The sequence below is a fragment of the Hemiscyllium ocellatum genome, chromosome 30 (genome assembly GCF_020745735.1).
Source record: "Hemiscyllium ocellatum isolate sHemOce1 chromosome 30, sHemOce1.pat.X.cur, whole genome shotgun sequence".
Classification (NCBI taxonomy): Eukaryota; Metazoa; Chordata; class Chondrichthyes; order Orectolobiformes; family Hemiscylliidae; genus Hemiscyllium; species Hemiscyllium ocellatum.
The window spans coordinates 53433094-53456336 of record NC_083430.1 but is presented as its reverse complement, the minus strand read 5'-3'; the positions used below and the strand labels follow the sequence as shown (position 1 = coordinate 53456336).

The 23243-nt window shown below is 42.8% G+C and overlaps 1 protein-coding gene across 1 annotated transcript; it reads right to left on the bottom strand.

Moving 5' to 3' along the window:
- Positions 1-11019: 11019 nt before the first annotated feature.
- Positions 11020-21536, bottom strand: fam167b (family with sequence similarity 167 member B). The gene is made up of 2 exons (XM_060847338.1): positions 21041-21536; positions 11020-11842 (listed from the first exon to the last, which is right to left on the bottom strand). The coding sequence occupies exons 1-2, from the start codon at positions 21335-21337 to the stop codon at positions 11579-11581; spliced, it is 561 nt and encodes a 186-aa protein (XP_060703321.1). The 5' UTR covers positions 21338-21536; the 3' UTR covers positions 11020-11578.
- Positions 21537-23243: the final 1707 nt, after the last annotated feature.

The following is a 23243-nucleotide window of genomic DNA, read 5'->3' as shown; positions in this document are numbered from 1 at the left end:
TATCATCCGCAATCTTGCTCACCCAACCTTCTAGCCCTTCCTCCAGTCATTTATAAAATTGACAATCAGCAATGATCCCAAAACAGATCCTTGCGGAACACCGCTAGTAACTGCACTCCGAGATGAACCTTTACCATCAACTACTACTCTCTGTCTTCTTCCAGCCAGCCAATTCCTAATCTAAACCTCTAACACATCCTCAATGCCATATCTCTGTATTTTTTGCAGTAGCCTACCATGGAGAACCTTATCAAACGCCTTACTAAAATCCATATACACCACATCAACCGCTTTACCCTCGTCCACCTCCTTAGTCACCTTCTCAAAGAATTCAATAGGGTTTGTGAGGCACAACCTGCCCTTCACAAAACCATGCTGACTATCCTTGATCACATTATTCCTATCCAGATGTTCATAAATCCTATCCCTTACAATTCTCTCTAAGACTTTGCCCACAACAGAAGTGAGACTCACCGGCCTATAGTTACTAGGGTTATCCCTACTCCCCTTCTTGAACAAGGGAACCACATTTGCTATCCTCCAGTCTTCCGGCACTATTCCTGTAGACAACGAGGACATAAAAATCAAGGCCAATGGCTCTGCAATCTCCTCCCTTGCTTCCCAGAGAATCCTAGGATAAATACCATCAGGCCCAGGGGACTTATCTATTTTCACCCTTTCCAGAATTTCCAACACCTCTTCCCTACATACCTCAAAGCCATCCATTCTAATTAATTGTGACTCAATATTCACAAGGGCAACAATGCCCTGTTCCTGAGTGAATACTGATGAAAAGTATTCATTCAGTGTCTCTCCATCTCTTCAGCCTCCATACACAACTTCCCACTACAATCCTTGACTGGACCTATTCCTACCCTAGTCATTCTTTTATTTCTGACATACCTATAGAAAGCCTTTGGGTTTTCCCTAATCCTACCAACTAAGGACTTTTCATGTCCCCTCCTTGCTGCTCTTAGCTCTCTCTTTAGATCCTTCCTGGCTACCTTATAACTCTCAATCGCCCCAATTGAATCTTCACACCTCATCTTTGCATAGGCCGCCCTCTTCCCTTTAACAAGGGATTCCAATTCCTTATTAAACCACGGCTCCCTCACACGACCCTTTCCTCCCTGATTGACCGGTACATACTTATCAAGGACACTCAGTAGTTGTTCCTTGAACAAGCTCCACATATCGATTGCACCCTTCCCTTGAAGCCTACTTTTCCAAGCCACGCATCCTAAGTCATGCCTCACCGCATCATAATTTCCCTGCCCCCAGCTATAACTCTTGCCCTGCAGTGCACACTTATCCCTCTCCATCACTAGAGTAAAAGTCACCGAATTGTGGTCACTGTCCCCAAAGTGCTCACACTCCTCCAATTCTAACACCTGGCCTGGTTCGTTACCCAGAACCAAATCCAGTATGGCCTCACCTCTTGTTGGCCTGTCTACATATTGTGTCAGGAAACCCTCCTGCACAAATTGGACAAACACCGACCCATCTAACGTACTCGAGCTATAGCTTTCCCAGTCAATATCTGGAAAGTTAACGTCCCCCAAAACAACCACCCTATTACTTTCACTCTTCTCCTGAATCATCCTCACAATCCTTTCTTCTACATCTCTAGGACTATTAGGAGGCCTGTAGAAAACTCCTAACAGGGTGACCTCACCTTTCCTATTTCTAAGCTCAGCCCAAACTACCTCAGATGGCGAGTCTTCATCCATCGTCCTTTCCACCGCTGTAATACCATCCTTGACAAGCAATGCAACACCTCCCCTTCTTTTACCCCCACCTCTGACCCTACTAAAACATTTAAACCCTGCAACCTGCGACAGCCAATCCTGTCCCTGTTCTACCCATGTCTCCATAATAGCCACAACATTGAAATCCCAGGTACCAATCCACGCTGCAACTTTACCTACCTTATTTCGTATACTTCTCGCATTAAAGTATACACACTTCAAGCCACCTTCCTGTTTACAAGCATCCTCCTTCGAGATTGATGCCATGTTCTTAACCTCCCTAACTCAGCGGATATCCCAGATTGAACCAGCATCCCTTGTACCTGCACCATCTTTAAAATCCCATTGTGTTGCCGGATATGTCCTGCCAGTCAGCAGCTGCCCGGCACCGTTCCTGACATTTCCCCCGGAGATGGCAGACAGGGGTTAATCTGTGCCCCCTTTGTGGGTAGTGACCTGGAGTCCTGCAGGACTTCCTCCTCGACCAGGACCAGCCGTGGAGATCGTGGCACCAGAGCCCTCTCAGCCTGGTCTGAGAGTGCGCCCACCCATCCCTGCCCCCTTCCCTCGGGACAGTGCAGCCTCAGTGTCTGAAGAAATGCCCAGCGCTGCAGGAAGAAGGAGGGTGTCCAGCTGGCTACCACCTGAGTCCAGGCTGGATCTGGCAGGATGCAGTGGTCAACAGGCTAATAGATAATCATCGTCTCCACCAGTGCTTCCAGATTGCCATCTACGAAGCAGGAAGTGAGCTTTATTGCCTGGGCTCGGTGATCATATTCAAACACAACAATGTGAGAGATAGGTCCTAGCCTGTAGCATCTGAAATGGTGAGGAACTGGACTTTAAATATGGTGTAAGCAGTGTGAGCACTGTAAGGTCCCTGCTGTGGTGACATCTCCACCCTTACTTCCACCTCCCCTTCTATCCAGGGTCCTACAGCATAACCACACCAATCTGGCCCCTTCACAAGTTTCAGAGTTTCGGATGCTGTGAATTTACAGCCAAGAAAGAAACAGGAAGTTATGTAGAAATTTGGTTTTGACCTTTTCTCCCAGTTTCTGACCCTACCACCAATTCCCTGGCCACAAATGAGAATTCTGACATTTTACAAATAACTCCTCAGAACTGGTGCATTGACAATCAACTCAGATGACCCCTTTAAATGTTATCATTGTTGGCAAGCTTTTTATTATTATTAATTTTAATAAGAATTTTATAAGATTTTTACTTGAAGTCATTTCATTTTTCATGTGAAGGCTTGATCACAGAAATTCCCAAAATTGTACAAAAGCTATGACACAACAATGCCAACAAAAGATATTTATAATTCAAATCTAAATCTTTTCTAGATTTGATCCAGTTGTTAATGGTAATTGGTTTCCCCTGCTAAGATCATTAAATACTTCCTGAATTTTGATTGAGTTCCATTACTAAGTTGTGGTTACACTATAAGAATCATTGGTTTCACTCCGTACCTGGCTAGTGCAGAATGTTTTATGTACCATGTGTTTTATATATATATGTATCTGTCTGATTTAGCGTTGCTGAAATGTTCACTTAATACAGTGTAGAGGTTAGAACCACTCAAATCTGATTTTATTTCTTTGTTCAGTGGCAAGACCAACACTTATTGCCCTTGAGCAATGATGTGTTGTCATCACATGAACTCTGGCCTCATTCTGTCTCACATTCTTTGACATATCAATAATATTTTTGTAAATAACAATTATGTACAGAGGAAACAAAAGTAATGCATATTTCAATGGCAACGAGGCTTTTGTTTTATATTAGAACAACTGTTCAATTCCTGCAGTGTCTGGGACAATCCTGAAGTTTTGACAAGTGCAAAACCATAACGAGGGACAATTTGTATCAGTTTGTATTATTGACGGATTTAGAAACCATAAGTTAGCAAAGCCTATGGATTGCCTGTGAAGGTATCCTATTTGGCTTCTGTATCTACATCATATTAAAGGATACAGTTTCAGTGAACCAGATATAAAATGGATCTTGTTTGTATGTGTACCCAAGGCAAACACCATGAGCTTTATTCTGCTTCATATCTAATACGCAGGTGTATTGAAGGACTTAATATAACCTTCAAAAAATCATTTAAAAAGCATGACATCTGTTTCATACAGATGGTTAATTGTTGGAATAAAAAGGCATAACCAATGAAAATAAGACACCGATGTATCAAAAGGTTAAGTTCTCTGTTTTGCCCATAATTTATTTACTAAATTAAGGAATGAAAGTTCTTCTAAGAACTTCTTTAAAAAAATTCTGAGTGGACAGTTTTATGTTAGAATACACCATTACTTTGGAACTTGGATTGCAACCTTAAATAAACAGACAGGAACAACCCAGTGCTTAAATATAACCTTCAGTATGGTTTCTCAATTTCCTTTAAATAAACTACGCAGTCGAGTGAAAAAGGTCGAGAGACCTTGTGGATCACTCAAATCAAACTGTCAATCAATATTCCCTAACAGTATTCTCGTTCTGAACACAAATGATTCTTCCGTCACCAAAATATAATTTTGATTACACATAGCCCTGGTCCATGTCATGGTGCAATCAAAGCAGCAATATTTGAATAACTTGGTAAAATGAGGTAACTTGGCCAGAGGACTGTGAGTCACATTCTGTCGCTGGGCAATAAGATTCACCAATGCATTTACCTGAGGTACAGGCTCCATATTACCAGCACTACAATAAAAAGTGAAATAGTGAATGCTGGAAATCAAAAACAAAATAGATCACGCTAGATAAAAACAACAGATCAGTCTTTACTTCAGAATGAAACATGTCAGAGTCTAATTGTTCATGCCTTCTGTTTCCAAGTGAGTTATCTTTGACAGCCATCTCCTGCACAAGATCCACAAACACCATCATGCTGCACCTTCTCAGTGGCTCCTCCTGTTTTGCCCAGACCAGATTAACGATGCTGAGGACACATATAATGTTAAAATGTTCCAATTGTTTATCTGCCGCAGCAGATAGGGATCTTGGAACATATACAGTGACTGCTGGAAAGACCCATCAGCATCTGTAGAGAAACTGAGTTAATGTTTTAAATCCAGTGATCCATCGACAGAACATCAAACTGCTGGAAAATGGTGGGGGTTTATACTTTTGATGCAGGAGAAGAAGGGGCTGGGGAACAGATGGTGTGGAGGCCCAGTACAAAAGACAAAGAGGCCACTAATTGTGGCATAAGAGACATAGTGACATAAATGGGTGGCACAGTGGGCACAGTGGTTAGCACTGCTGCCTCACAGCGCCTGAGACCCGGGTTCAATTCCCGACTCAGGCGACAGACTGTGTGGAGTTTGCACGTTCTCCCCGTGTCTGCGTGGGTTTCCTCCGGGTGCTCCGGTTTCCTCCCACAGTCCAAAGATGTGCGGATCAGGTGAATTGGCCATGCTAAATTGCCAGTAGTGTTAGGTAATGGGGTAAATGTAGGGGTATGGGTGGGTTGCGCTTCGGCGGGTCGGTGTGGACTTGTTGGGCTGAAGGGCCTGTTTCCACACTGTAAGTAATCTAAGTAATCTAAACTGGATGTGAATTATGGTAAAAAAAAGGAGAGAATGGGTTCTCTCTACTGAGAGAAATGTAAGCCTAACAGAAACATGACAAGGCTGTGGGGCTCAGGGGGACTGGGTTGTGTTGTGAATATAAGAAAAATGGAGAATAGGCAAATGTGCTCAGGACCTGAAATTGTGGAATTCAAATATTGATCCCTCGAGGTAGTAAAGCAGAAAATGAGTCACCTGGATTTGAAATGTTTACACAAACCTGTGAAGTCTCTCCAGCATTCTCTGCCTTTTTTCCAGATCTGCAGCATCTGCAATATTTGGCTTTTAGGGGGGGATTTTGGCCGATGCCAGCATTAACTTGGACTTAATTCTTGGTGCTGTGTTGTCGAGGGACAAAGGACAATTTGGCCTTTTTTCAGCAACCATGATGTTTTTGGATAGATATGGAGTAGGGGACAATTGAAGAATCTTTTGTGATGGTAATCCCAAAATGAATGTGTTGTCCATGAGAACAATACATTGTCGAACTTCTGTTTACTTTGACCTTTCACTTGCTGGGTCCTCCCTGTCCTTTACTTACAACCAGGGCTTGTCGATTCTAATCTTTACTGATACCATGAAACCTGAGTCATCTCCATGTCTATTTGTGACTACATTTTGACTGGCACTCCCACACATTACCTCAACCTTCTTCTCCTGTTCTCTGCTTCCAGTCACTAATTCTCACCAATTATTTATTCTTTCTACTTTGCTTTTCTAATCACTCACCTCACTCCGTCACTCGCCTACCTCCTAGGCTCCTTGTGAAGCTCAGGTCTAACATGTACCTTTCTCAATATTCTCTATCGAAGCACATGCCCCCATCTCCTTCCAAACAGCCCCTGAAACCCCCTCTCTTGCCTATTTCCTCACTGCAGTAAATTCCAACTCATTTCCTGTGTTAGCCAATTAGCTGCCCCCACCTCCAGTTGCAAAGGGAAACAGAGCACTAATCTCGGATAACTGCATTCATGAATGGTCAGTTCCGGGCAGGAATTCCAAAGAGATCTAGATAAATAGTGGTCCAGGACATTCAGCCTCAGACCTTCGGGTGACCATCCTCCAAGGTGGAATTCGGGACAGGCAGCAGAGGAAGGTGGCTGAGCAGAGGCTGATAGCTAAGTTTGGTGTCCATAGGGAGGGCCTCAACCGGGACCTTGGGTTCATGTCACATTACAGGTGACCACCATTGCACTATACACACACACTCTCACATACACACGGACACAGGTACACACTGATGCGCACACAGACACCCACACACACCCTTATAGACACACACACTTCCACACTCACACATGCACCCCCTCACAGACTTAAGACACTCTGCACTCACTACACACACGCACACACACACATTCTCACACTCACAACCCCCACCCCAGACAGATGCACACACTCAGACACACAAAGACCCACATGCACACATATATTTTGTGTGGGGTGAATTTGTACTTGCAGAGTTACATTGCAGTTTGCTCAAAAACTGCATCCATTCATGTAGAACTCTGAGCTAAAAAACTGCATGAATTTATGTAAAACTCTGTTATCTCACTTTTTAGATTGGAATCAATCTAAACATCAGGTCACAGACAGAGTACACAGGGGGCTAACACCTTCAACATATTGTCTAGCTATCACCATTGTTAGCAGCTAAACCGAGAATGCAACTTTTTAAAAAAAGTTTTGTGATTTACACATGAAAGAAGTGAAACTGTCACTGTATTCTAACGGATGAAAGGCTTAACAGACAATCAATTTTTCAATGTATGATTTCAGTTAGATTGCACTGCAAATTTTTGCTATAAATTCTATGTTACAATGGAGCCCTCCACTATCACCTGATGAAGGAGCGTCGCTCCAAAAGCTAGTGTGCTTCCAATTAAACCTGTTGGACTATAACCTGGTGTTGTGTGATTTTTAACTAGATAAATTAAGGTCTGCAGCATTGTGCCTTAGCTCCAGTGATTTTGAATGTCTAATGGCAGATTCTGTCTGACAAGACTTACAAAGACATTAAAGAAAAGCACAGGAGATGCTGACAATGCAGTTCTGACAGTATCTGTGAAAAGAACCAGAGGTAACGGCAGAACATTCTGCTCTTTCTGGTGGTGAGTCTGGAAATAGCATGGGCACTTAAGTCAGCGAGACTGGATTATAGCAAGACCCAGCCACCTCCATCAGAGTAGGGGTCTTGCGGGGAAAGCCCAAGGCCAACCTCCTCCTCCTGCTACCAACCGAGGCCCTCCATTGGTCAATTCCATTTAGGAGCTTTGCCCATCGTCACTAGGATTCTCACAACTGCAGGTGGCCTGTTGCCATGTGGTTTCATGATGGTCAAACTGTGTGGACCACTCAACAGCTCAGGGGAGGGGCTCCCTCAGCCAAAGGCAACCAAGAGATTGATTGATGGACTGGACCTCAAGAAGGGGGCACGCAAAGACAGCCATCACCCTCTCATTGCTTTTAAAGCCCGTAGGTCCTTTCTCTACATGGCTCCCACCTCATGTAGCCTCCCTCTCTACATCACTTATCTTATCCTTGGCACTCCACAATCCTCACCTCCTGAGGTGTGCCCACCTTTTCCTCAGTGGTGCCAGTGAGTGCAAGAGCTGCCAGTTTCTGATTGGCTGAGAGACGGGACATCCACCCTGGGGAATCTTGATTTCAGGGAAAGGACCATTGGTGGTCATGCCACTGCCTGATTTATAACTCTGTGCCTTCCTGAATAGAAGCCCTGAGATTCTCTCACCGTCTTTTTAGCCAACAGGTGAGAGTCCCATTACCACAGCAAGATTCCATTTACTCTTTGCAGTGCCTCTTTTGTTTTCAAAGGAACAGTCGCTTTGCAGTTCATGATGGCAGCTCACTAACAGCACTTTCTCCGGAGGGATTATAGATGGCCAACTAATGCTGGCCCTTCCAGCAACACCCTCAACCCATGAATGAATAAAAAACATTGCACAATGATTCATGGCCGTCAGTCAACCTGTACGGATGTTAAACGGGGAAACCAATTCCTCGCTCCCTAATTATAACACGGCAAACAGTGTTAGAAGACACCAGTTTATAGTCCATCAGGTTTATTTGAAATCACAAGCTTTCGAAGCACTCCTCCTTCCTCAAAGGTGTCCTGCGACTTCTGACTTTGTCCACCCCAGTCCAACACCAGCACTTCACATCACTGAAAAGTACAGTGTTGTTAAGATATTGAAGCTACATGTGAAATTGCCTATCCCCTGTTTTATTGCCTATTGTCATGAGCCTACCTTTACACACAGTGAAACATGTAGTTCCCAAATAGCGGTTTAAAATTGTGGTGAACAGATGTTTTAATCTGAGATTTTTTTCATCATTTCAGCACATTTTTATCTTGCAAAGGCCCTGTAAAGCTTTTACTTTCTTCCTTATAATTTCTTTTAAAATGTCTGTTACATTCTTGAATTCTAAGAATCAGTGACAGCTAAGTAATTTTTTTTAAAAATTAGTATGCAGTGGGTAAGGTACCTCACAGTGGATGCAATGGGCAGATTTGTTTTTCTGAGCAGTAATGAAACTACATTTTGATATGTATAGAGTAATTTAAATATTTATAAATTCATTGACTCCTTGGATTAATGTAAAGCAACATTTTTGCTTTTGACACATTTTTCAAATCACAGATCCGTTTCTTCCCATCAACTTCCGAACACATCGGAAGGTAAACAATTATCAACTGGCTGTTGATTTGCTGTTGTCCATACTGCATCATTGTTAAAGATACATTTTGCTTCAAAAGTCTTGCAGAATTAAAATGTGTTATAACAACAGGCCAGAACGCCAAACTACTATGGATGTCTTTAACTTGTAATTGCAAGATGTGTTTTTAAAAAAAGGGCTGATACAATCAAAACTGGTAGTGCATGTAAATTAAGTGCCTATCTGGAGAGAGAGAGAGAGAGAGAGTGAGAGTGAGATGGATACTGATAGAATGGAACTTTTAAAGTGTCGATAAACAGACTGGGCAGTCATCTCTTTTCACCACAAAGATACTGAGGGGTCAATGATCCCCTGCTCACCAGCAAGTCATTGTCTGAAATTTATATTCCAGACCAGAGACACATTTTGTTTTTTCCCCTTTGAAAAATACAAAAGGACAGGGAGGTAAAAGTTAATTTCAAATCTATTGAAGTAAGACTGAACTCTCTCATATGTACTTGCGAGGGCTTGAGTGTTGACATGCTGTTAAAGTCCCAGTCAGAGAATTATCCCCTTGTTACACCAGTGTTGCAGGTAATGAAACTCTCACTCCATGTGTTGCAAATCAATTTTAAAAAAACAGTAAAAAGGATTTTCTATAAATCTAAAACCAAGAATCTGGAAAATTGTCTGTTTACCGTTGCCCTCAATGTCACCTTATCTGCTGTTCATAAACAATTCAAAGACATATCTGCATAGCCATTTTTAAACTTAATTTTTAGACACCCTCCTATTTTCAATCTGTTTCTATCTGTATTGCAATATTAATTTTTCCTGCATGTAATAACTGATAAATTCACTCTTTTAGTCAACCTAAAAAAACTTTTTTATTCACTCACAGGATATGGATATTGTTGACTGAAGCAGCATTTATTACCCATCCCTAGTTGATCCTGGAGAAGGTGGGGGGGGGAGGTGAGCTGCCTTCTTCAACCACTGCACATAGATCCACAATACTGTTAGGGAGGCCATTCCAGGATTTGACCCAGCAACAGTGAGGAAACAGTGATTTTTGTCAAGGGTGGTGAGTGGTTTGGAAAGAAAATTGCAGGGGATAGTGTTCCCATGTACCTGCTGTACTTGTCCTGCTGGGTGAAAGTGGTCATTGGTTTGGAAGGTGCTGTCTAAGGAGCTTTGGTGGATTTCTGCAGAGCATCTTGTATGTAGTGACACTGCTGCTGCTGAGTGTCAATGGTGACGGGAGTGGATGTTTGTGGATGTGGTGCCAATCAAGCGGGAGTTGCTTTGTCCTGGATGGTTTTGAGCTTCTTGACTGCTGTTGAAGGTGCACCCATCCAGGGAAGTGGAGCATATTCCATCACATTATTGTTCAAATTCTCATCTTACCAAATACACTAAACAAGTTGGACATTAAGAAATCTCCACATGGAGATTGGTGCAGATTCCTGGTGACTTCAGCTCACTGTTTGCTCCAAAGAAACTCCATCTTGGTCACTGGGTGTTACCAACATCTGAGGGCAGGCTACACACCACCCACATCCACAGATATTGGCATCTAACCTGTGTCAACCTCAAACAACATCCTGGGCCCATCTCTGATCCACTTCGAGGGCACTCTGCCCCTTCAATGCTGCCCCTCGGGTTGCCCCGGTAACTCTCACTGTAACACTGCAGCAAGAACACTGAGTGCTCAGGGACACCATCAGTCCCCTCCCCCAGCTCAGGACTGCCCCAGGCTGTATCTCTGGGATCTCCACCCCCTGTCAGGGTGCCTGCTCACTCTGAGCATTCCTGGATACTCACAGCAAGCTCTCAAAAAGTAGGAGTTACTTTTAATTTCTGGCTGTCACCTTCACTATTATGCCATTTCCCACTAGCAACAACATACTGGTATATTTTATTTGCACTTTTAGTGCTTCAGTTAACCACGATCTTTATGTCATGCAGAATGAAAATGAAAAGCACTTTATGATATAATTTTATTAGTTTTGAGGCTTTTTTTTGGAAGTTTACTAATCATACTGAAATAAGTTTTCTAATACAGTGCAGTGCCCAAGTTGGAATACCAGTATTTGATTTTACATAAGCATATTTCTAACCAAAATGTGAACAAAAATGCAGATAAATCTAATTATCTCTGTTATTGGCAGAGTAGATTATGATAAATGTTTATGTACAGAATATGTTGTAAGATTTAGGGGTGTGTTTGTCCATGTGTTGATAACGATGGCCCTTGAGAATTTAATTTGGCGACCATCACCTTCATCACTAATAACATTCGTCAGTGAGACAAAGCACAAAACAAATACAATGTACAGCTCCATCAGCATTACCCTCATCATCTCAGCTTCATTAAGCTGCACAACCTTCAGTTCCACTCTGCATGTGACCCCCAGGACTTTCCAAATTCATGTCATACGACTTCTCATTGAAGTGGAGTTGAAACTTGACTCCAGTAATAATTTACAGGTAATGTTGCAATGCACAATCCCCTCACAGTGCGATCAAACTTTTTTTATTAATAGTCTAAAGATTAATCTGTTCTGTCTTAGATCAGGAAAGAGAGAACCTTCTGGAGTTAATGTTCATTTTAGTCACTCCGATATGTTTAAGTGGTGTGGAGAGACTGAATACAGCTTTCAGGGGAATATCCAAGAGTAAGTCTGACTCTTCTTCACATTCCTCCAGTCCATACGTTACATCATCCAACATCTCTTTGTGCTGATGACAGATCTGCTCCACCTTTAGTCTGTGAATCTCTCTCCTGAGACAAATTAGCTTCCGAGCGAGCTGATGATCTGAAGACTGCATCTCTCGCTGAAAGAACAAAGCAAAGCGATAAATATTTATCAATGAAAGCATTTTTTTAAAGAGAAGTCAAACCAAATGGATAAAATATTAACAGTATTTAATTTAAAAGATGGTTCCATGAACCATTTCATTGCTGGTAGCCAAACTTTAGTCAAAGCCAGATAAGATTTTATTTAACTTTTTGGGAGTCAAAAATACAGATCACTATATCTCAGATCTGCAGATAAAATCACTGGATTTTTGATTATTCCATCTGTGCTGCTTCTCTGAATGTATCGGCTATTGGTCACATTCTCATGCGCTTTCCCTGCAATCCTTTAACATTTTGATGTTTTTAAAAAGATTTGTCGATTTCTCTTTTATGAGTTTTTAGTGTTTCTGGATAGAACTGCCTCTCTACTTGGGCACTCCACTTCCTAATGTGTCTACATCAAAAAAACACTTAGAACAGCAACAATGGCAACTTGCATTTACATGGCACTTTTAACATAAGAAAATCAATTGGGCATTTTGTCAGAGCATAAGTTGGAGAAGGAATAGTTCACAGCCTTTTGGGCTGGCTCCAATATCAACATGACCATGGCCTCTACTCCACTTTCCTGCTTGTTCCCATGATTCCCTATTGTTTAACATTGTGTTTATCTCAGATTGGAATCTCTTCACAGAAGTGGAATTAGAAAACCATCCACATTAAACTAAATAAGGATACAGGTGGCCAAAACACCACTCCAAAGGTCTGGTTTTAAGAAGCATATCAAAGGAGGGGAGAGGGGAGGAGAAGGTGAGATAGTAGACAGTAAAGCTTCCGAAGGTGGCTGAAGAGTTGCAGAGTGCTCAAGAGGCAGTCATTGCAGGAGCACAGGTACCTTGATAGCTTTTGTTTTAACTTCACCAGTAGGACATTAGTGTTGCTGGCTGGGTCAGCATTTAATACTCATCTCTAGTTACCCTTGAGAAGATGGTGATGAGCTGCCTTCTTGAACCACTGCAGTCCATGCAGTTAAAAGGCAGAGTTTAGCAAATTCCTGAAGAAGGGTTTATGCCCGAAACATCGATTCTCCTGCTCCTTGGATGGTCCCTGACCTGCTGAGCTTTTCCAGCAACACATTTTTCAGTAGAGTTTAGCAAACTGTCTCGTTATTTTTTTAAGTAATGATCAGAACTTTATGCTGTCCAGATACCAACATCACAGAGCAGGAAAATATCTTGAATTTCTAATCATGATTCTAGCTCTGTGGATTAAAGATTAACTATACCTTTACTCTGAAATTAGTTACTGAACAAGTACGAGAGGCACAATGTTAGAGTGTTGCCAGATCATATGGAGGTGGACCATGGATGTACTTGCATTTAATAAAACCAGGTGGTATTCATTCACCTAAATACAATCCTAATCTTCCTACATGGTGGCTGTTAGTGACCAGAACGCTAGTAGAAAGGAGTGTCAAAAGCAAAGCTCATCATCTGTAAAGTGCTATGAGGGAGGAATGAGGCCAGCCCAATGATACAAACACGGAACGAGGGCTGATACCTGATGGGAAGCTCACAGCAACAGGTAGCAGCAGGGGACAGAGACCCAGTTGGGCACCAGACAGTAGACAGCAAGAGCCCATGGAGTGAGCAGCATGAGCTTTAGTCAGCCACAGAGAGTAATGAGGTAATGTACATCAGAGGGAAAACTGTGCAAGAGAGGAAACTCGTAGAAGCTGAAAATGAGCAAGAAAGCAAAATAGTTTAGGTTGTCATCACTCACATAGCAAGTGTATCCAATGATAGGAAAAATCTTGCCTTTACCAGACCATTTAGACCATGCAGCAATCCTTGACCAGATAGACAGCAGGGAAACTGGCACTGGCCACATCTGAGCAAATACCACACTGCCTCGGGCCTTAATAAAAAGCTAGGCAAGTTTCAGGAGCAAGTATGCAATCAGCAGCAGAGTGAATGCCATCCTCATCAGACAAAGCATAAATGAAGAAAATGTAAAATACAATGATGAGGAAACACAGGCGTTTAACTCATGCTTCAGACTAAGGTACAATCCCAATATGGATCCAACAAAGTTTAATTCGTGCAATCAGGAACCAGAAAGGGCCATTGTTCAATTGTTAATGATTTATACCCTTTGCAAATAAGTGCCAGTATGAATCTTTAAAAGGTAAGCTCTCATGGGAACATTGTTTTGGATGAAGCTCTGTCAGAATTTGTACAGTCTGAAGAAGACCTGATATTATCTAATTAGAGTCGAGAGTGTGTTGCTGAAAAAGCACAGCAGGTCAGGAAGCATCCAAGGACCAGGAGAATTGACATTTCAGGCTCTGGCCCGAAATGTCGATTCCCCTGCTCCTCGGATTCTGTGCTTTTCCAGCAACACACTCTCAACTCTGATCTCCAGCATCTGGAGACCTCACTTTCTCCATTACCTAAGTAGGCTGCACTTTGCAAGTAGACCATGTTTAACATGAACAAGCAGAAGGGGTGATTTGAATTTTTTATTGTTAACTTCTGTCTATAACAGAGGTGAGTTTTAATTTATTTTCTTATGTCATTTTCTTCATCAACTCTGCTTGTGAATTCCAATTTACAAAATAACCCACAGCAAATTCTCTAGGGTTAAAACAAAGTAGGGCTTATTAACCCATTCAAAATTCAAAGGAATGGCTTGCAGTGCACTCACACACTCTCTCTCTCTCTCTCTCTCACACACACACACTCACACACACACACACACACACACACACACACAGTTCAGTGGAGGTTTCTCAGTTGAAAATGTGTTGCTGGTTAAAGCACAGCAGGTCAGGCAGCATCCAAGGAATAGGAAATTCGACGTTTCGGGCATAAGCCCTTCATCAGGTTTCTCAGTTGAGTGTGGACAGACATCAATCTTGCAGAAGCTCAGATGCAGTGCATTAGAGTTGAACGTGTAATACTTGTAAATTGGGAATCGGTTCACCTTGCTAGCAAAATAAAGAATATTTTCCAGAATCCAGACTTATGAGAGAGATTAAGATCAGAAACAGGTGTTAGTTAAGTCTGGGATTGTTTATGTGATCTACTTTTCTGTTTTAATAGCAGACTGACTAATAATTAAAGCTATTCAAAACCCAGCAGTTTCAGTCACTGACTGCAGTTTAAAATTAGGTTGTGAGACACTAACTATGATATCTACATGCCAGAAATGATCTTGTGAGTCCACATGCTGCATCCCCATCCCCCAACCCACCCCATAAGGCTATCTCTTGGCTTTTGGTAGCTCTTGCATCTTGGACAGTTGTAACCGAATGGGATCAATTTTTAAACCTCAGTGTTGTAGGTGGAAATGTTGAATGATTTGATCAAACCAACTGAAAATAGTCTATATTATGTTATGTGTGGTTTTCAGTATCACTGGCGAGTCAGGTTTGGCATTGGTGTGGAGCTTTCCTAACCCAACATGAACCAGAAACAATGACGGACAGGCAGCCCTCCTCATTCTGTGACTGCTTTCTCACGGAGACGGAGAGAACCTTTGGGTTCACAAACGTAACCAAGTTGACAATGATGGTTTGGCTCCAGGGCAGTGCACTTTTACCAGTGTATTGTCCAGACATTGCCTTGCTTGCATTTTTTTTTTTACTTGGCCTCTTGCTGGATTTAAATTGCTACCATCAAACACAGAATGGGCAAGTTGGCTGCTTCTAGAAATTCCTCACAATTAGCAGACAAAAGCAAACTCAGTATCTCTCTGGAATGTTCGACTTTATGTTCGTATGAACCTGTTTCATTCACTGGCCACATTGGGGATTAAACTGGACTAATTTCAAATACAGCCAGACATTATTGATGAAACTCCAACCCCGTACTCAAAGGATGAGGATGTTAATCTTTCACTCTCTTTGAAGAATGCCTAGAAGAAGCGGAGAACTGGTTGCTCCAAGGATATCAGGAACCAGCTATTATGGACTAGACCAAACCCCTTCAACATATATTAAGGAGATAGTCCAGACCCTAACTTTTTCTTGTTTAAAGATAAGTGTAAGATGTGCATTCCAGATGTAATTCAATTGGTCAAACTATTTAAATTTAAACAAAATACACTTTATTTTTATATTACAGTTAAAATACAGAAAAAAGAAACTTAGCTTAACTGTAACTCTATCAAAATGCTTAACAAAATAATATTCATATTAAGTACTACCAATTAACTGAAAGAATATAGTAACTCCCATAAACACACCCCTGGCAAAGGCAAATTCAGTAAAATAGATTGTCTCACATGCAATGCTAGCAGCAGGAAGAGAACTCAGCTTTTAACTGTAACAAAGAAAGGAATAAGAGCTTCCACATCCAGCCTCGAGACCCCAGTAACTGCTGAAAGCTAAAACTAAAAATCCTGGTTCTGTGGGAGCTTGACCCCACCCTTTCAGGCTGCTGATATTGTTCCAATTTTAAAAAGACCCACGATCTTACAAGGTGTTACTTTATTGGCTTTGTACTTCTGTCTCAACCTTGCATTATGAAAAAAAGAGGACAAAAGACACTTCTTAAAGCCATAGTATTGTCACACAGCCACTAGGTGAAGTTCAACATTTTAATTTGCTCTTTTAGGAGAGAGTGAGAGAGAATGTAATGTTCACAGAGGCAGATCATCGATTGGATGAAGAACTCCTTGATCTGGCCACATTCTTTGACCATGAAGGTGATCTTGTGCATACTGCATCAGTTGAGGAGTTTCACCCCTTCAATGAAGAAAGAGAATGGAGAAATGTGATTTTGATTCCACTGAACCCACCAATCACAAGCAGCAGTCATTGAGGGTGGTTAACAAATGCTATCCATGATCTTCAATTCTGACCAGGAATCTCAAAGCTGCTAATGAACATCCCAAAACTATTAACATAGAGAATAGTCAATTGAGTTTTATCAGAAATCTGTGAAAGAACGCAAGGGTTCTCTCATTAAAGAGATGGAATGCCAAACTATAGAATGTCTTGGGATAAAGAGTGGCTTGGAGAGCCTTAAAATTCAGCATCCAATGTTTTGGCTCTATTCAAGAATTAAACTGAGGCTTGCCTGCCCTGTCAGGTGGATGTGAAAGATTCCATGGTACTATTACAGGAAGAGTAGGAGAGTTCCCTTTGTGACCTTGAGCAAATATTTCTCCTGCTGAAAATGTGTTGCTGGTTAAAGCACAGCAGGTCAGGCAGCATCCAAGGAACAGGACATTCGACGTTTTGGGCATAAGCCCTTCATCAGGAATGAGGAGAGTGTGCCAAGCAGGCTAAGATAAAAGGTAAGGAGGAGGGACTTGGGGGAGGGGCGATGGAGATGTGATAGGTGGAAGGAGGTCAAGGTGAGGGTGATAGGCCAGAGTGGGGTGGGGGCGGAGAGGTCAGGAAGAAGATTGCAGGTTAGGAGGGCGGTGCTGAGTTGAGGGAACCGACTGAGACAAGGTGGGGGGAGGGGAAATGAGGAAACTGGAGAAATCTGAGTTCATTCCTTGTGGTTGGAGGGTTCCCAGGCAGAAGATGAGGCGCTCCTCCTCCAGCCGTCGTGTTGTTATGTTCTGCCGGTGGAGGAGTCCTGCAGACCTCATTTTTTACCCAAGTATTTCTCCTTCAACCAATATCATGAACACAGAGTGTCTGATCATTAACACATCACTCTCTCTGCCTTTTTTTTGGCAAATTAGCTGCTCCGCATCTATACAGGAGTAAGTACAATTCAAAAGTTCAGAAATATTTGTTAATTGAAAGAGGCTATATGAATGTAATTTTTATTTTAATTTGCATGTTTTAATTCAGTCCACTCCCTTCCTTATTCATGGTCAGGGAGTGCCACAGTTGAAACAAAGGAGGGAGAAAGATATGCTTTTGAGATCATTTCTTAGACCAACATGTTCTGAAACTAGCAAGAGAACAGATTTGGTATTGTGTAATGTGACTGGACTAAATACTGACATCAGAGTAAAGACACCTTCACTCAATAAAGTTATTAGAATTGATCTTTAATGAAGCTACAGCAGGACACTTAGAAAAAGTAAAGATATTTGGGAAGAGTCTGAATGGTTTTGTGAATGAGAAAACATTGACACAAGGGGTGGGACAGTGGCTCAGGCGTTAGCACTGCCCTACAGCATCAGGGACCTGGGTTTGACCCCAGCCTTGGATGACTGTTTGTGTGGGGTGTGCATATTCTCCCCATATCTGGGTGAGTTTCCTCCCACAGTCCAAAGACGTATAGGTTAGGTGGATTAGCTACTGGGTATGCAGGCATGGGTCTGCGTGGGATGCTCTTAAGGGGGTCTGTATGGGCCGAATGGCCTGCTTTCACACGGTGGGGATTCTATGATTCCATTTATTGGAGTTTTGGAATGAGTTGGATGCACTGTAGAGAAAGAGGAGCCTATTAAAAAACTATATTTGCATTTGACAGGATTATGGATGTCAAATAGAAATACATGGTGTAAGGGGCTAACATAAGGGCATAGGGAGAGGATTGGCTGGCCAGCAGAACAGACTAGTTATAAATGGTTCTTTGGCCAATTAGCAGATACAATGAATGGAGTCCTAGACAGTTTTGTGCTGTGCTGGGGCCTCGACTCTTCACAAGCTATAATCAATTAAATAAGAGAAGATAACTAAATTTGTAGATGCCGCCAAGATAGGTTGGAAGTACATTGCAAGGAGGACATAAGAGCAAATGAATATCAATGGGATGAGCAAGTGAGCAAAACTCTAGCAGATGCAGTATAATGTTGGAAAATGTGAATTGTTCACTTTCACAGAAAGAATAAATGAAGAGTATTATTTAAATGGAGAATGAAAGTGGAGAGGGATCTTAGCGTTTGTGTGCATGAGTCACAAAAAGTTAGTATGAAACTACAGCTAGGAATTATAAAGGCAAATGGAATGCTATTCTTTATTACAAGATGAATTAAACATAAATGTCACAATGTTATGCTTCAGGAATAAAGGGAATCACCACCGCAAGTGTATAATGGCCTCTGAAAATATTTGTCTAAATTAACAAATGTTAATAACAAAAACACTATTATAAACAATATTGACTAAAGCCAGTCCAAAATGACCAAATGACCAATGATTTTAAGCCTGTTTGAATGAATTGGAAGGGTCAGGGATGGGGTTTGGTGTTGAGTGTGTTAAAATCACATTGGGTGACCCCCACATTCTGGACTCCTCATTCAGTGGAATCAATTGTCCCAGCTTTTAATCCAGAATCCTTTCCATTTCTCAATGGTCATAAATATCAGAGAGTTAGTGGAAATGGCCTTAATGTCCAATTGTTGTTGGTAGGAATTCTTCCAAAGAAATACATTCTTGCTTGTAGTACCTATAATCACTGTGAGCAAAGTTTGTTGAGAAACAGTACAGGGGGAGAGGAATGAAAAAAAATGAATAGATGGCAAATTCCATTAGGATAGGGACTGAGAAGTTGGTTTTGGGGTGGGGGGGGGGGGGGGGGGGGGGGGGAGGCTGGTTGATGAATGGAAGTTCCAACATGGTAATGTCAGAGGGACAGTGCCAGTAACTGGGCAGTATATGGAGACTAGCTTTGGACACTGAAGAATGAATTGAGGGCAGATTGAGCTGGGTGAAGATGGAGAATATCGCTGACAACAGTTTGAATGAAACAGGAAGATTGCGAGTTTGAAACGTGTTGCAAATTTTCATTCCACCACTGTTAAAACCAATTTCAAATCAAATTCACATCAGATACCTGATGGCCCAAGGATCTTATCTCTCCACTCCAAAGGCTCCCTGCCTTCATCCCTGATGAAGGGCTTTTGCTGCCTGACCTGCTGTGCTTTTCCAGCACCACTCTAATCTAGGCTCAAGCATCATCTAAAGCAAGTAATGAGTCAATCTTAAGATCTAGCCTGAAGGCTCTTGTGGGCACATTGGTAGTGTCCCTGACTCTGATCCAACCTGCTCCGGAGGTGTGGGAAAACGTCTCTGAACAGATTGTTTAGAAAAATAGGTCCACACATTGTCTGAAGATGTTTGTGGTGCCCACCTCTAGATTGGAGAGTCTGGGTTCAAGTCCCAACAACCCCAGAAGTATCACCGTGTGTCTGAGCAAGCTGATTAAAACTACCTGTACCCATTCTGAGGAGGCTTTTGTGGTATTGCCCCTATCTCGGAGCCAGGAGCTGTGTAATAACACTTCTGAACAGTTTGATGAAAACATCTATTCTCATTTTGAAAATGTTCCCGACTGATGATACGGGAGGTGGTCCTCCGACGATTAATAACAAAGTTTTTGACCAAAGTTTTTGAATCTTTGATTGCTCAGCGGAAGATGTAAATAACTCAGTCCCCAAATTGCATCTCCAACGGAGGAGTCTGGAATAAAGGATCGGTGGGGGTGGAGGGGCAGCTCTGCCCTGAGCTGTTCACGCGGAAGTTCGGGGTGAGCTGATGCTGCCTTACTCTGGGAGTGGAAATGCTGGAGACTCCTTCCTTTATGGGAGCAGTGGGAGCTGGGGAATGTCAGAGCTAATCCCGCGGAGGGGCTGCAAGTTTACACACAGTTCACACAGAGTCTCAATTCCCTTTTCAGATCCAGTCTCGGAGCCCTTCCCTTGCCCCCAGCTACATCCGACTCTGCAAACGGTGACTTTCTGGTTCACGGGAGCGGACTGGACAGCTGCTACTGGAGGGTCCACTCTGCAGTGACCACCCGGGCCACAGGACACAGGACAAACCCTCATAGCCGGCCACTCCGGGAACAGCTCAGCAATGTCGGGAAGTCCGCTCAGTGATACAAAAGCCCGGCTGCTCAGTGACAGTAAAACACTGGGGTTTAAGCTCTGACGGGAGATGGAGTGTGGGACTGAGCTCCTTACTCACAGCGAGCAGCCTGGAGGGAGCTGCCTGGGAGTGTGCCTGGGCTCAGAGCAGACAGGGGCCGGTGTGCTGCCAAAAACAACAACAGGGAGAGGCAGCTTTTCACATGGGAGGCAAGTAGGCAGCTGTCTGTCTGTGAGATCACTGAGTTCTGTCTGATCTCCAGACCCACAGGTGAGCTCCAGCAGGGAGCACACTGTGCTGCATGTGTTCTTACAAGTTTTTGTTGTTATCAAAAAAAAGTTGAGAGGTGATTAGATTCTTTGTCAGTGAATCGCATGGCCATTTTGGTTATCAAATGCTCCCCCCCTGTAGGATCTGTCATCCTGGTGAATGACTCTCCAATACTCACCAGCTCCTTCCTGAGCCATTCCAACGCCTCTCCGATACTGGCGAAGCCACAGATGCTGGTGAGGGAGATGTCATTGTTGCGGCTCACTCCCTGGCTCAGGGTGATCTTACTGTCACTGCCTGGTCCCGACTGGACCTGCCAGCTCTCGCCACTTTTCCAGGGCTCGCTCTCCAGTTTCTGCTGCCATTCCGCGAACGAGGGTCTGCGGGTCTGCAAATTTAACTTTGCAGTTAGCGCCTTCACCCGGCTCAGGTGGTCATCTGGCTCCGGGTCAGCTTCTGCTGCTGGAGGCTCCATCTCTGTGCCCGGGGAACAGGCACACTGTCCACTGAGAGGCTGGAGGTAACACTGAATCAGGAAGCTCAGCTCAGACTCACTCTGCAACTGCCCGATAGTCTTTCACAGAACCGCCCTGTCATCTTAAAGGGACCATACAGAGCCCTTCCCACTTTCTATCCTTTAGATCCAAACCTTTGGACAATACACAATAGTCTATCTCTGTTGCCTTTCTACTGGAGGAAAAAAAAATATGGGAATCAGAGTTTTAGAAAGTGGGAGTGCATTAGAACAGCAGAGTCGAGAACGGTCAAAGGCATAAAGGAGGACTTCAGTAGCAGATGAACTGAGACGGGACAAAATTAGCCAATACAGTGTATTGCAGAGATGGACATAAGGACTGTAAGTAGGGTAACATATGGAAAACTAAGCAGATTCAGATTTTGTGGATTTGGAAGAAGTCTGGCAATTTACAGTTTTGAATGGAATAGAATATTACATCCGGTCATTGGGTAAAAATAGATTCTTTCTCTCACGTACACACACATACAGCTACACACATACAGCTGCACAGACATACACACAGCTACACATACCCATACAGCTGCACACACATACATATACATACAGCTACACACATACAGCTACACACACATACAGCTGCACACACACATACACAACTACACACATACATACAGCTACACACACCCATATGGCTGCACACACATATACATACAGCTACACATACCCGTACAGCTACACACTCATACAGCTACACACACACACACATACAGCTGCACACACACATACAGCTACATACACACATACAGCTACATACACACACACATACAGTTGCACACATAAAGCTACACATACCCATACAGTGCACACACATATACAGCTACATACACGCATACAGCTGGACACACACATATAGCTGTGCGCACACATATATAGCTGCACACAGCGACATACATACAGCTGCACACACACATTTGCACATACAGCTACACACACATATACAGCTACACACACCCATATAGCTGCACACACACATACAAATACACACACATATACAGCTACACACACCCATATACAGCTACACACACACACATACAGCTACACACACCCAAACACAGCTACACACACACATATACAGCTACACACACCCATATAGCTGCACACACACATACAGCTACACACACATATACAGCTACACACACACATACAGCTACACACAGCCACACAGCTGCACACACAGCTACAAACACACATATACAGCTACAAACACACATACAGCTGCACACACATACACACATACAGCTACACAAACCCATACAGCTGCACACACATCCATACAGCTACACACACAAACATATACATATAGCAGCAAACACATACACATGTACATACAGCTACAAACATATCTGCACACATACAGTTACACACACACAGACAGCTACATTACACACACGCAGCTGTGCGCACGCACACACAGACTTACAGCTGCACATAGGACTGGATAAAGGAGAACAGTGTGAAAAGTACTGTAGGCCCCGGAGATTGGAAATAAGAACAGAAAGTGCTGAAAAAACTCAGCAGATTTGGCAGTACCGGTGAAGAGAGAAAGTTAATGTATTGAGTCCATATGACCCCTTTTCAGAATGGATTCAGTCTTGAAGAAGAGTCATATCGAACTTGAAACAGTTCCTCTCCACAGAAGCTGCCAGACCTGCTGAGTTTCTTCAACATTTTCTGTTTTCATTAATGTTGAATGTATCCCTGCTTTTGTAAAACTCTCCAAAATCATACAGCCAGTTCCAGAGGAAGAAAGTGACCACTCCACACCAATGGACACTGACCACACACACTTACCAAACCACGACACTGACCATGGAAACTGAACACAGAGGCTCCAGCCATATTA

What these genes read in the sequence shown, in the direction of transcription:
- fam167b (XM_060847338.1), bottom strand. Translation starts at nt 21,337, where the DNA reads ATGGAGCCTCCAGCAGCAGAAGCTGACCCGGAGCCAGATGACCACCTG. An exon ending in AATGGCTCAGGAAGGAGCTG is followed by an intron (nt 11,843 to 21,040) that starts GTGAGTATTGGA and finishes TTGTTCTTTCAG; the next exon opens with CGAGAGATGCAGTCTTCAGA.